Raw genomic sequence first — 13,020 nt, forward strand, 5'->3', positions numbered from 1 at the left:
AGATGAGCTCTTAGGTCTAGTTTAACTTCGTGAATTTAGCGACGAGTTCTAATATCGGTATCTAGGTATACTATTTCTGTGTGGTGCACCAGCGCTCCCAGAACTTATATTAATATTTAACATTACATGTAAACCATGACTTCAAATTTCCAAATTTCCAACCTAACTCCATAAAACACGAAGATTCCATGATATAACTTCAGATGGCAACCTGACTGCAAAATAGAGACAAAAATTGACTACACGCTAGTACAGTCTCTACCAGCATTAGCATCCCCCATCTCCACCGGAGCAGCCTCCGTCACCCCCACCACCATCCCCGCCAGAATATCCACCATCACCACCAGAGTAACCACCATCTCCACCAGAATATCCGCCATCACCACCGGAGTAGCCACCATCGCCACCGGAGTATCCAGTGCCAGTGTATCCAGAATCGCCACTATGATCGTGTTGTGATGTCGACACATGGTGATTTCCACTATCGTAACTAGGACCACTGTCTCCGTGATTATCACTGTGGTGATGGTGGTCTCCGTGATTATCACTGTGGTGATGATGGTCTCCGTGGTTATCACTGTGGTGATGACGGTCTCCGTGATTGGCATCAGCATTCAAGCTTGTCGCCAACATCGCATTGAGAGCCACGGCATCCATGGCGTGGGTATTTGTATTATCTTGACGATATCCCGGCGATCCAGAACCGCTAGAACCGCTTGACTTTGACTTTGAATTTGACTTATTGTTGGATTTGATTTTGGTCTTTAGCTTCTCGGCTTTTTCAGAGGAGCTGTTGGTTTCCTCGCCCTTTCCCTTCTTTTTGAAAAGGCCGAATAAAGTCATCTTTGCAGGCTTCTGGTAGGGTTCGAAAGTATAAGGATTACGGGGGTTGTGGTTTGATTGGGGGACTTGGAGTGTGCTTAGAAAGTCGAAAGGTACAAGTGTCCTTGCTCAATTGAAGTTGGCCGGGCGCTTTGATGTATATGTAGGTTTGTTGGATATGTTGCAAGGAAGAGGAGGAAGAGGAGTATAAGTATTTAAGTATGCTGGCTTTATCAAAGACCGACACAAGCGATATGGATATGTAGCTCTAGTATGGGCAATTGAGCTGCGTGAATTCGAGGGAGAATCGAGTACGACCAGGAAGGGGGGGTATAAATACAACCAAACAACCACATGGAATCAACGGTTACAGTCAAAGCGACAACCACGTGCTTCACTTCACAGGTCAATCGAAAGTCAGCCCAACTAACTAGTAACGAAATTAACTTACCCAGCCCTTGTAAATCTTTAGGCGAAAAATTAAGGTGTCGGCTGACAGTTGAATAGGAGTGTCAGTGCCTGGAGTTTCTGAATTCGCAACTAGTGCTATCGCTTGTTCGCAGTATGCGCAAAAGAACCAGGGTGTTGCAGTGTGTTTTTTTTCGTTCTAGAATATGAGGACCTGGTAGGGCAGAAGCTGCAACGCTGCTGCAGCCAGGTCTTGGGGCTGAGCAGGGCCTGTATATCCGCATTGGGCACTGGGCTGAACGGCCAAAAATCGTACGACACCATGTCACATTGGTATATGACATCACAAGTTGTGAACCTTTTGTACACTTTTGACTTCGCCCTGAGGTTGAAAAGCGCAATTCCTCTCAAACTATAATACTAGGTTTATTGGCTATGTTTTCTGAATCAACCCTTTTCCACGGAGCTGCCAGTGTGGCCGTTTAAACCCCTTTTCTCTCTACCAAGCTTAGCACACCTCCCTTTGTGATGTTTAACTAGTTAGGAGACCATACTGAGCTAGATAACCTTTAGCTTTCGCGTGCATTAGCCTTGATCTGAGCTTGTTATAAGCGCTTGTGCATTTCCACCTAACATCCAATATGCTATATTAATATTATATGTATTATTTAATTAACTTTTTGTGGTACAGCTGGTATGAGTCTGTGTCATTTCTCTCCGGAAACGTGCCTAGCTGCAGCGCTGTACTCGTCTAAGGAGTTTAAAATTAGTGAAATCAGACAGCATTAAGTTTACGAGATAAAAGCTATTACGGTGAAGCTGGGCCGTAAGAATTTCTATCATGGACTTCGTTTTTTTTAAATTAAGAAAACATAGCTAGAATATGTTAACATTAGTAATTACGACTAAGTGATGTCTTTAAGTTGGGCAAGACTTCTTCTTAATTTAGATCATTGGGTTAATTATTCACTCTCAGCTAACGTAGGATAATGTAGGGTAATAACTAGATGGTCTCGTGCATGTGCCTAGGATGGCTTTGATAATAAAGTATGAATCTGTGTATTATAATGTTGCTAACTAGTACATATACAATTCAACAATAACAAAGAACTTGCAAAAGGTTTCTAAAATTAACTGATGTCAACAAACTAAGGCCGTCGTAGTACTTCCAAACTCGAGCATAGACAATTTAATACAGTCTTAATGATAATTTATACACAATCCACAAAGCTCAATTAAAACCCTCCACAGCTACTAGACCCGCCCCCATCACCACCACTGCTGGAGCTGCCCCCACCATCGCCTCCAGAGCTATAAGAGGATCCTCCTCCTCCTCCACCTCCACTACTATACGAATAACTACTGCTGCAGTGGTTGTTCGAATTATTATGATGTCCATAACTATACGAACTATCCGGACTAAGGCTCGTAGCTAACATCGAGTTCACCGCCAGAGTATTGTAAGGGTCGGTTCCACCGCTACTACCGCCACCACTTCTTCCCCCACCACCAGAAGACTTGGGTTTCGTAGAATTATAATTGGTCTTCGGCGGAGACGCAGTCGTCTTTGGTTTCTTCTCCGGTTCGGGGAATACTATATGTGGAACATTTGTAGTGGAATTTGTGGTTTCCGTATATGTATCCCTTTCATCGGATGATCTAGTCTGTCTCTTGATTCTATTGAAGAAACGGCTCAAAATTGCCATTTTGACGGAGTTTTGTTTGGGGACTCTTGGTTGGGGTGGTTGGATGGAAAAGAGGTTTTGGATTTGGTGGGGGGTTGAATTGGGTTGTTCTTGAGCGGGAGTATTGAAAAATGTAGAGAATATATCTTGCGGGTCTGGGGTACTATGAGAGGTTTTTTTGGTCATATATATTTATAGCGCAATTTAACCAGCTGACGGGATTGAATTTTTGGAGTTCCTTAAAAGTCGTGGATTGTGATCGAAGGTACGTATGATAGTAATTAAGAATATAGAAAAGGGTTACAAAGTACTAATATAGAGAGCTTATATAGCAAATCTGAGAATCACCACACCATTACATAAGTAAAGTAATTACATGCGCATGCCAGAAGTGCAGCTAGAATGAAGCTTCCGCGAACGAAAAATCATGACGTTGTTTTACCACGGCCTTGTGTTGACTGGGTGATATTTTGGGTAGAGGCGAAGCAATGTTGCATGTTTGGTAGTCGGGTGCCTGAAAAGGCCCCCAGCTGACTAATTGGAACAGCATTTCTGCGCCGGAGCCAGCCCCAGGTTTTTTTTTGGACCAGCCTTAAGACTTAGTTCACAGAATCATCGGCGAGGCAAGTTGCTCAAAAATGCACAGCTTAGCTAGATTTCTAAACTAGTAGCTAGCGCTAATGGTGCAGTCGGACTCGAGAAGTCATGGTGGATCAGTCGCCTTAAACCTAGGCTTCTACCAACTAGCTAGAGCTATGATTCATATACCCGGCATTCCCCAGATTACCTACTGTTAACAGTTTGGTCAAATTGACAGCTAATTAGGCGATAGTACCGGAAGACAAGAAACGAGGCGTGGACACTGCAAAACACCGATCCAAGTGACACCGTATGGCAGATTTAAAGTTTAATCACGTCAGAGTTAATTCCGGGGAAGAATCATATGCTCGTGCTGTACCGAAAAATACCACAAAGTATCATGTGTTGCCAACCATCCGAGAATATTTCCGAAGGCAAAGTGGATCCAGATCTGCTGTCAGACTTCTAGCGCTATAGCAGGTGTATGTACTGGTCACGAGACCCAACCTATCACGCTGCCTAACGGATATCGGACTGAACTTGAAATTCATGATCCTACATTATATACTATTCATAGCCTCAAGGTGTATATCTTTGTAAATATCGTTCAGTTAATATTTTATATCGATATCAGCCTTTCATTTGCCAAATCAGTATCTTAATATATCTTCGGAGCTGCGGGTGTGCTCGATGCTAGCCGCTTCTAGTCTAGTCTAGTTAAGATACATATATACTTAAAGGTCTGTTTGTGATTGGGGACATATGTACATGTGGCATGTATTGTCCTACAGCCAGGGATGTTTATAATTTAGGGACCGCTTAAGTTATTATATAGAAGCACAGAATCATCTAAGCAGCGTTAACCATAGATCCATGGAAGAATGCACTATATTAAGGATCCATCAATGAAGGTAAACAACTTGAATTTGCTGTCAATAGAATATATATAAAACCAATGAAGGATCTAAATACTCCAAAAAGGGGGTATGGATATATATATTCGAATGTATACAGGGTGGATCTTTATTGCAACATCCGCATCGATCGAATTGTAAAGCTTGAACTCCCATGTACACATTCCATCGATGAATTAAATCCCCAAAACTTGCTTCGAAGATCAAAAAAAAATGATGGTAACCAGGTAAGTTGTTAACCAAAGCTGACTGTTTCATCAATATACCCCCAACTTCCCAACCTCCCCACTACTACCCCAAACCCCTCCAATCTACTCTTTACCCTCAGGCTTAAAATGAATAGTAACATTATTAAACTCCTGCTCCCCATTCTGTCCCCACTTAATGCTCGTGGTAACAGGAGTCCTACCCGTCCTCTCAACTCCAACATCTCCGCTAGGCGCGGGACCAAGTCCAACATCATATTGGCTGGCGATCTTCACCTCAGCCTCAAAGAACAAGACCTCACTGCCTCTCAAAACCAAACCCTTCGACTTCTTGGTTCCATAGACAAATTCGAACCCTGGATTGACAGTGATGAGCCTATCGAGGACGATTGGCTCATCGAGTTTCTCGTTGTCAATGGCGACGATTGTGGCTGTTTCCAAGTCATTTGCGATGACGATTTCGAGTTCGGCGTGGTTTGGGAGGGTCCAGGCTTCTCCGTAGTGGGTGACCTTGACTTTGTGCTGGGTTGTAATGGGGAGGGTGTGGATTGGGCCGGACATTTTGGGAAAGGTTTGTTCTGTGGTTGGATGAATGAAGAAATTAGTATTAAGGTCTCTTTGTAGGAATAGGGTATATAGTCAGAATACGAACTATAAAGTAGTTATTTTCTAATTGAAAATATATATAATTGTTTAGATATATAAGAGTGTTCTTTTTATCTGTCGATTACTTGATTTCTGAAAGCGATGCTGGTTTGATATAAATTCGAATTCAAGCAGGAAGAAAGGACACTTTATATAGACAAATCATTCCATAGAATATACATATACACTATACATCTTTCTCAGCTTTGATCCCCAAATGAGCATCCCGATCCTCTATAGCCAGCTCTCTCATCAATCGCATTCGCAACTTAACTCATGATATCAATATGCATTTGCAATCCACACCCTCTAATGTCGACATCTCATCTTTTGCATTGATTCCAGCTATTCCTATGCGCGCTTTTGCTTGGCTGCCTCCCCGCGAGCCGGCTCTTGTATACACATATCTTACACGTCTACGTCCATAAACCGCTACCCTCACATGTGCACACCCCAAATCACACCACCACAATAGAAAAAAGATCAAAGGCATCTTAACATCATTGGATAACCCCCCCCCTCTCGGTAGAGGGGCTGAGTATCATGCATCATGATCCATCATCCAAGACCCCGCCAATATGTTATATAATATAATACACCACACGTTTACACCATGTCTTCACCATATCCAGACCTTATGGCGAAATAAAAAAGAAATAAAAAAGAAATAAAAAAGAAAAAAAGAAAAGAAAAGAAAACCCCGATCAACAAAAGCCAACATCAGCATGAAAAATACCGAGCTAGGGTATCGTACACCGATGCTAATTGGTCATTTCAACCATTCAGCCCTACACCCGTAGTGCGACGATGCATATTGCTGTGTGCGGTGGCGGTCCGAACCGCACACAGGTCTAGGGTTGAACTTTCACGCTCAACCAAATCTAGACAGGAAGATCCGGAGCTACATAGAGCTCTGCAGTTGGAGGAGGGGAAGGGGGGGCAATCTGACTATAAGCTGATGTCATGATCGCAAGGTTCGGTTTTGACTAAAATTTCTTAGTACTAGTCTTCAGATCTTTTTCTGGGCGAGTAAGTAAATTAGAATACTAGTAGTCTCTAGATGGTAAAGAAATATGAATCCGCGGGGTACTTACGGTTGCCGGTCATCAAGATCTTCAGCTCATTGCATCGACTAGTATATTAATTATCCCGACTGCGACAACCCACATACAGCACATGCGTGTATCCCGCAGCGCGCTGACGAGCCGAACAGTGCAGCAGAATACTAGAAAGAGTGGGAAAACCAAAAAGCGATAGCTGCTCGCACACAGGAATCCATCATCCCATCCTAACCTCATCCATCAGAATCTTTTTAACCAATCCAAAATTAAAAGCCTTTTGTAAGGATCACATACCTAATAGCCATATGTATATGCATACCACTCATACATCTCCCCAGCCTCGTAGATAAACCACCATCCCGCAATGCACCCCCAAAAACAATCCCAAACAAGCCAACCCCTCATCCATCGAAACCCCTCTCCACAGATTATACACCACAAACCCCACCAGCGAGATACCCACCCGTCGTATATCAATAGTCAAGAATTTATTCCCCCGCAGATGGAACTCTTGTACTCCACCCTTCATCTCAGAACCCATTGTCGCATCGATATATAAGCAAGTAACGTAAGTTGGTATCGATCGACCCCCCAAGAATCAAACAATGCAGACCACCAACGTACAAACAACAAGTACTGTTAACAATCGTCAAAGTCCCGGGGGTAGGGTAGGTAGGTAGTTGTATAGATACCAAGTACTGAACTTAGTAAGCAAGTAAACTAGTAAGTAACCATTAGAGAACAAGCGACGTAATAACTGGCAAAAAGCTAGCGCTGTAGACAACTTGTTATTTACCTACTTAGCTTACTATGTATACAATTAACACCGGCTCGAGAACCCTATCTTGGTATGCATTATTTCGTACCCCAAATACTTCCAAAATCCAACAAAAGTACGATACAAATATATATAAGTATATATCTAGAAACATAATAAACCCCGGTACCCCGAATAATGATATATGATCGATGAGACTATCTATTCACATCATGCATATGTCACATTAACTAGTACCAATATACTCCAAAAATCAAGAGAGTAAAATCCAAAATCCAAAATATACGTAGAACATAATGAAACTGGTCATAACAATCTATATATTTCCCTAACTATCGATATCACCTCATAAACTAAAACCAAAATATACACAGTAAAAGATAAAGGACTACCATATGCTGTGCTAATTAAAGAAAAAGAAGAAGAAGAAGAAGAAGAACCCACAACGTCCAGCTATGTAGTAAAAAAAATAAATAAAAAAAAACCAAAGACGAAGAAAGTCGAAAGCAACATAAATTCAAAAACTGCCAAATTCGATGTATAGAAAAAACCCTTTGAAAAAAAAAGCTAAAAAAAAAGCACAAGAATATGGTATCCCCATTCCATCCAAAAAAAAATCAAAAAGAGTCAAAAACATAAACATATAAAATATACGCCAGCGCTTTCCCTCGAACCATATCATGACTAACTAGATAAAAAAAATAAAAGGAAAGAAAGGAAGAAAGAAAGAAAGAAAGAAAGAGACCAAATCGAAGAACTCCAAAAGAACAAAGGGCCCTTCAAGACCCCGTCCCCGGTCTCCCCTCATCCTCAACCGCACTCCCCCCAACCCCTCCACTACCAGCACTAATAATCGGCCTAACATGACTACTCCCCTCACTCCCTTTCCTCCCACTCTCCCTACTCTCCCTGCTCCTGATACTACTAGTCTCCCCACCACCCAAAACAGGCCCTCCACTCTGCGCCAAACTCTTCGTCAAAGTCTTCCTAACCCCTAACGCAGTACTACTATCCTTCCCCACCAATGTCTTCTTCGCCGTCGTCAATCGAATAGACGTACTCCCTTTAGCATCCACATTCGCCGCAGCAACAGTACTACTCCCCAATCCCGGTGTACTCGGCGCTCCCAACTTCCCTTCCTCGACTGCATCCAATAAATACCACCTAAGCCCATCACTGAGTTGAAACGGATTATCTTCATCCACAGTCTCAACTCCAGTGTCACTACTAACACTAGACCCCTTATCTCCCAATGTAGCAACCGTACTTCCAGCTCCTCCACCACCACTCTTCAAATCCACAACCCTCTGCTCAACTCTCGAAATTCTAGCCAACAACCAATCCCTCGCCTTCAATCTATGTCCCTCCACTTCCCTCAAGAAATAATGCGGAGCACCAACATTAAAAGCCGCCCAAGGTCGTGTAACCTGATTCCTAGTCGGTAAAAACAATGCCAAATCCCCTTCCTTGAAACTCTTATATGCAATCTTCTCGCTGGCATCCGCTGCCGCTCTATGGTATTTATCCCGATAGTCACGACACTGCTTCTGCCATTTTCGGGCCATATGTTCCGCCTCTTTCACCCGTTTGGTAACCGCATCGCCAAAGGCATCCAGATCAAAAGTTCCAATCGAACTTAAGAACGTCGCATACTTTTCGCTCTCGGCTTCCGAATCTTGGTTGTCCATCCAATAAAGAAGCTCAACATCTCCCTTGGTTGCAAAATCTCGCGGTAGGGGCGGTAGACTTGTTGACATGCTGATGCTCTTGGCCATTTGATCTCCATCTGCGTTTCCTCGGGAAATTCGTACGATCTGTGTGGCTCCGTCTTCGTCGACGATGACTTTAAATCCCAGGGACTCGAGTAACTGCCCAGATCTTGCATTGTGCGTATACAACTTCTGGGTCAGATCTTTCGTCTTAACGGTCCTCGATTCGAATCTGCTCTGTAAAGCACGGTTTCCATCCTTCAAGGTTTTAATCTGAGTTTCCCCTTGTGCGATCTCTTGTCGTAATTCTCCCACAAAGTTCTCCAATCGTGCCGTAAGTTCCTCGACGTCAAGTATCTGTGTTCGCGTAAGTTCGTGATGAGATTCGTGAATAGGCTGTACCAGGACACCGGTAACTTTGCTCCTAAAAATATCCAGTTCCTTCGTCGCCTTTTCAACTTTCGTCGTGAGCCGTTTGTTCTCCGCATCTTTGACTTTGGCCGCCGCCTCGAGCGCATGAATCTTCCTTTCCAAATCAACAACAGCAAGACTATGCTTCTCCCCTTCTTCCAAAGCCCTCTTCTCCCATCCTTCAATCATAACTTTTTTCTTCTCATCCTCCAACTTCACAACTCCCAACTCCTTCTTAGCTTCTTCAGCAGCCTTCTCAGCTTCCACCCTCATCTTCTCAGTATCCCTAATCATAACCTCCATCTTCCCTTCATGTTCCTCCAACATCAACCTATAATCTTCAATCTCCCTCTGCATTTCCTCAACCTCCTTCCCCAGTCCACTATTCCTAGCAGCTTCAAGCGCTTTACTCTCCTCCATCCTATCCATCTCCGCGTAAACCTCTTCAACCCTCGCCTTCCACCCTTCCAACTGTTCCTCAACCTCCATGATCTTATCCTGCAATTCCTTTCTCTCGGTATTAAACTCCTGCTGCTGAGCCTGAATATTCGCCAACAAATCCTTTTTCGTAGAATCAACCTCCATCATTCGTTCATTCCACCCTTTCTTCTCATCTTCAAATTTCTTCAAAGCTTCAGCTTCAAGTTTCTGCCGTGCCTCCTTTTCCTTCTCCAGATCGTTTTCCAGCGTAACAATCCTCATCGTAAGAGCCTTCGACGGATCCTCAGTGATAGATATCCGTCGATTGGGATTAGTAACCCCAACTCCGACCCCATTCATAGGCGTAATAATCGTCCCTTGCGAACTATTCCTCGACATCGGCTCAGCAGCAAGTGGACTCCCAACACCTATAGCACCACCGGCGGCAGCAGCACTCCCATTTCCAAGATTCGAAGTCCCAAACTGCACCCCAGCCGCATTGCCCGGTCGTTGTCGATGTAACAGATCCTCCAACTTCCTAACCCGACTTTCATACATTCTAGCTCTCTCCTCCAACCGCGCTCTATCCTCCCTAAGCCTCTTGATAGTCCCATCGTCTCCACCGACCCCGGTGCTCAAAAACGACGAACTAGCCATAGCAGCCTCATGGATACTCCCCATCTTAAACGCCCTCGTCGCAAGCGCCGGAGTAGTAGCCTTCCTCTGCCTCCTAGTCGGTTTATCAAGATCAATAATCCCCTGCGCAAGCTCCCTCACCAACCCTTCAACTCCTTCAACCCCCTTAAGCGCATTAAGCAGAACATCCAAATCCGCTCTCCCCACAACAGGCCAACCGGCCGTTTCCGCCGAAAAGTTGACTTCGACATTAATCCCCCCACCACCTGTTTCCTCCTGCTGCGGTAGAAACGAAACCACAACCTCCCCACCAGAAGTAGCACTCCTCCACCATTTCCTCCTTCTTTTCTCCTCTTCCTCCTTTAACCCCGCCAGCTCCTCCGCCAGCTTCGCCCCGTCCTGTCCCATCTTCTCCCCCCACTCCCTCCTCCTAACACACTCCACCAAAAAACTTGAATAAATGCCGGGTAACCGCGCAACCAACACCAGCACTCCATACCCCCTTTCACTCCTCTCCTCATACTCCCCCTCACACTTCTTAACCACACTGGTCAACTCCGTATAAAGCCTCTGCTCGATCCTCGAAATCGCTTGCAAACTCTGTACCGTAAAACCAGCCGCCACATTCTTACGTTGAATGCAAGCCTGTACTATCCCTCCCAATTCGGAAGTATATTGTATCAAAGCCGGTAAATAATCCTTCGTATGCGTATGCGCTATCTTGGAAATCGACGAAATACTCTTCGAGTTGTTCGCATATGTTCCGATGTGTTCTGTATCCTGCTGGATCTTTTGAACCAACACCCGGATATCGGCGAGTAACCCTTCCGCCTCTGCAGAATTTGAGTCTTCGTTCTTCTTCCATCCGCGATGAATGTCCGTTGTCAGAGATGACGACTGTTGTTTAATACTCTCCAACGTATTCCCCAATCCCTGAACTTTCATCCCAAACTCTCGAGCAGTAACCTCCAACTCCTTCGCCGCATTCCTAACATCCGATAAGGAAACAATATCAATCAACGTCCCCGTCGCCTTCCCACCAGCAACAGCAGCAGCAGCAGCACCACCACCACCGGCAGGCGACCTCCCACTCTTAACATTCTCAGCAGCAACAATCTTCCCAACCTCCTTATGTATCGGTATCCTCCCCAACTTCTCAACCCCACCTTCCCAGTTTCTCAACAACTTCTCCTGAGACTCCAACACCTCAAACGCCCAAGTTTTCAACTCATCGTACTTTTGCCCCGAATTCTTAACATGACTATCAAGATTCGTCGTCGCAGCCGATAACGACCGATCGATCACTGCTATAGAAGAAGTCGTAGATTCGATAGATGCGGCAAGGGTATTGGCATGCGAGAGGATAGAGTTGGACCACGATAACCTATTCGCGAAGAGAGTGCGCCAGGATGATATATCCGATTGGGATTCTAAACGGTCGGGGGGTGGTGATGGTTTACTTAATGTCGGGATTGGGAATGTAGGCGGCGGTGTGGATGATGATGGGGTGATGTATTGGCGGGAGTATAGGAATAGCTCTTTCTATAAGAAGGTTGTCAGTTACATCCAAACCCAGGATGAATATACTAGCTTATGGATTAGAAAACGAGCAAGAGTACAAACCTCAGTAACCAAATTCGCCTGCTTAACCAAACCACCCTTAATAGTCGTCAAAATCTGGTTCGAAATAGGAACCTTGAACTGTTCCGCGACCCATGTTTTGAGCTCGTCGACACTGCATGACAATCATAATGGTTCGTTAGCAAAAGAACCCCGTTATCGCGATAAGCGGCCATCCCCAAGCAAAACCGAAATACAGAAAAAAAAGAAAGAAAGAAAGGACAAGAAAAGAAAGAAGAGAGAGAGAGAGAGAGAGACAAACGTATTAAAAAGGTTGGGGTCTACGGAATAAGCGTCGCCCGTATGAGCGTATAAAATGGTGAGTTGCATGGAACTCGACCGGCCCCCCTTTCCGCTCCGGTGGTGATGGTTATGATGATGATGCCGGTGCCGGTGATGATTCCGGTGAGGTATGATGGATGGATGATGGGAGGGTTTAAGTTGGTTTAGCTCTAAGCTGGGGGCGGTGGTTGATGATGAAAGGTAACTAAGGGAAACTTAGGTTGTTTGAGCTAGCTAAGTAACCTGGGCAGCTAGCCTGTTGTCGTGTGTGTCCGACTGTTCTCGTCCGAGAAGACCAGGCGAGGCGACCAACCACTCACTTCCTGTCCTATATCAGGCACTATCTGTCGACAGAGTACGATAATAATAATAAAAGGAAGTCTGACGATGTATATATCCCAAGAGATCAAGATCGCTGCAAGAATAAAAAGAATAATAATAAGAAGAAGAGTAAAAGAGGAAAGAAAGAGAAAGAGAAAGAGAAAAGTGGGAGAGGGGAAACGAAGTCGGACGACCACGAGAGCCTCTACTATTGGAGAGTGGCGACGAACAATGGATAAACGACGGTGATTCGATCAGGTGCCCAGAGCTCGAGATATACAAATATACCCACTCACTCACTGAATATAAAAGTAAGTATAGTATGCAGTAAGTACGTATGATACTATCAGATCTAGAAAATCCAATTTGTTAAAAAAAAAATAAAGTAAGATAAAGATAAAATATTATGATGTTCCAGGATCCGACCAGCGTACGCGTATGTAATATAAGGTATAATCCACTCGATCGAACTAAACTCAATCTCGGTATTATATCTCGTCTATAAAAGAGTACCAAAATAGCA

General features: G+C 44.3%; 4 protein-coding genes across 4 annotated transcripts; all 4 read right to left on the bottom strand.

Annotated features, from left to right (window-relative positions):
* Positions 1-267: 267 nt before the first annotated feature.
* Positions 268-843, bottom strand: AOL_s00004g298 (uncharacterized protein; the record flags this gene model as incomplete). The annotated part of the gene is made up of 1 exon (XM_011118948.1): positions 268-843. The coding sequence occupies one exon, from the start codon at positions 841-843 to the stop codon at positions 268-270; it is 576 nt and encodes a 191-aa protein (XP_011117250.1).
* A 1,622-nt stretch (positions 844-2,465) lies between these two features.
* Positions 2,466-2,936, bottom strand: AOL_s00004g299 (uncharacterized protein; the record flags this gene model as incomplete). Its single annotated transcript, XM_011118949.1, has 1 exon — positions 2,466-2,936. One exon carries the CDS (start codon positions 2,934-2,936, stop codon positions 2,466-2,468), a length of 471 nt encoding a protein of 156 aa, XP_011117251.1.
* Positions 2,937-4,719: 1,783 nt separating this feature from the next.
* On the bottom strand, positions 4,720-5,175 carry AOL_s00004g300 (uncharacterized protein; the record flags this gene model as incomplete). The annotated part of the gene is made up of 1 exon (XM_011118950.1): positions 4,720-5,175. The coding sequence occupies one exon, from the start codon at positions 5,173-5,175 to the stop codon at positions 4,720-4,722; it is 456 nt and encodes a 151-aa protein (XP_011117252.1).
* A 2,702-nt stretch (positions 5,176-7,877) lies between these two features.
* Positions 7,878-12,224, bottom strand: AOL_s00004g301 (uncharacterized protein; the record flags this gene model as incomplete). The annotated part of the gene is made up of 3 exons (XM_011118951.1): positions 7,878-11,816; positions 11,898-12,009; positions 12,157-12,224. 3 exons carry the CDS (start codon positions 12,222-12,224, stop codon positions 7,878-7,880), a joined length of 4,119 nt encoding a protein of 1,372 aa, XP_011117253.1.
* Positions 12,225-13,020: the final 796 nt, after the last annotated feature.

This window comes from Orbilia oligospora, assembly GCF_000225545.1.
Source record: "Orbilia oligospora ATCC 24927 unplaced genomic scaffold scaffold00004, whole genome shotgun sequence".
Classification (NCBI taxonomy): domain Eukaryota; kingdom Fungi; phylum Ascomycota; class Orbiliomycetes; order Orbiliales; family Orbiliaceae; genus Orbilia; species Orbilia oligospora.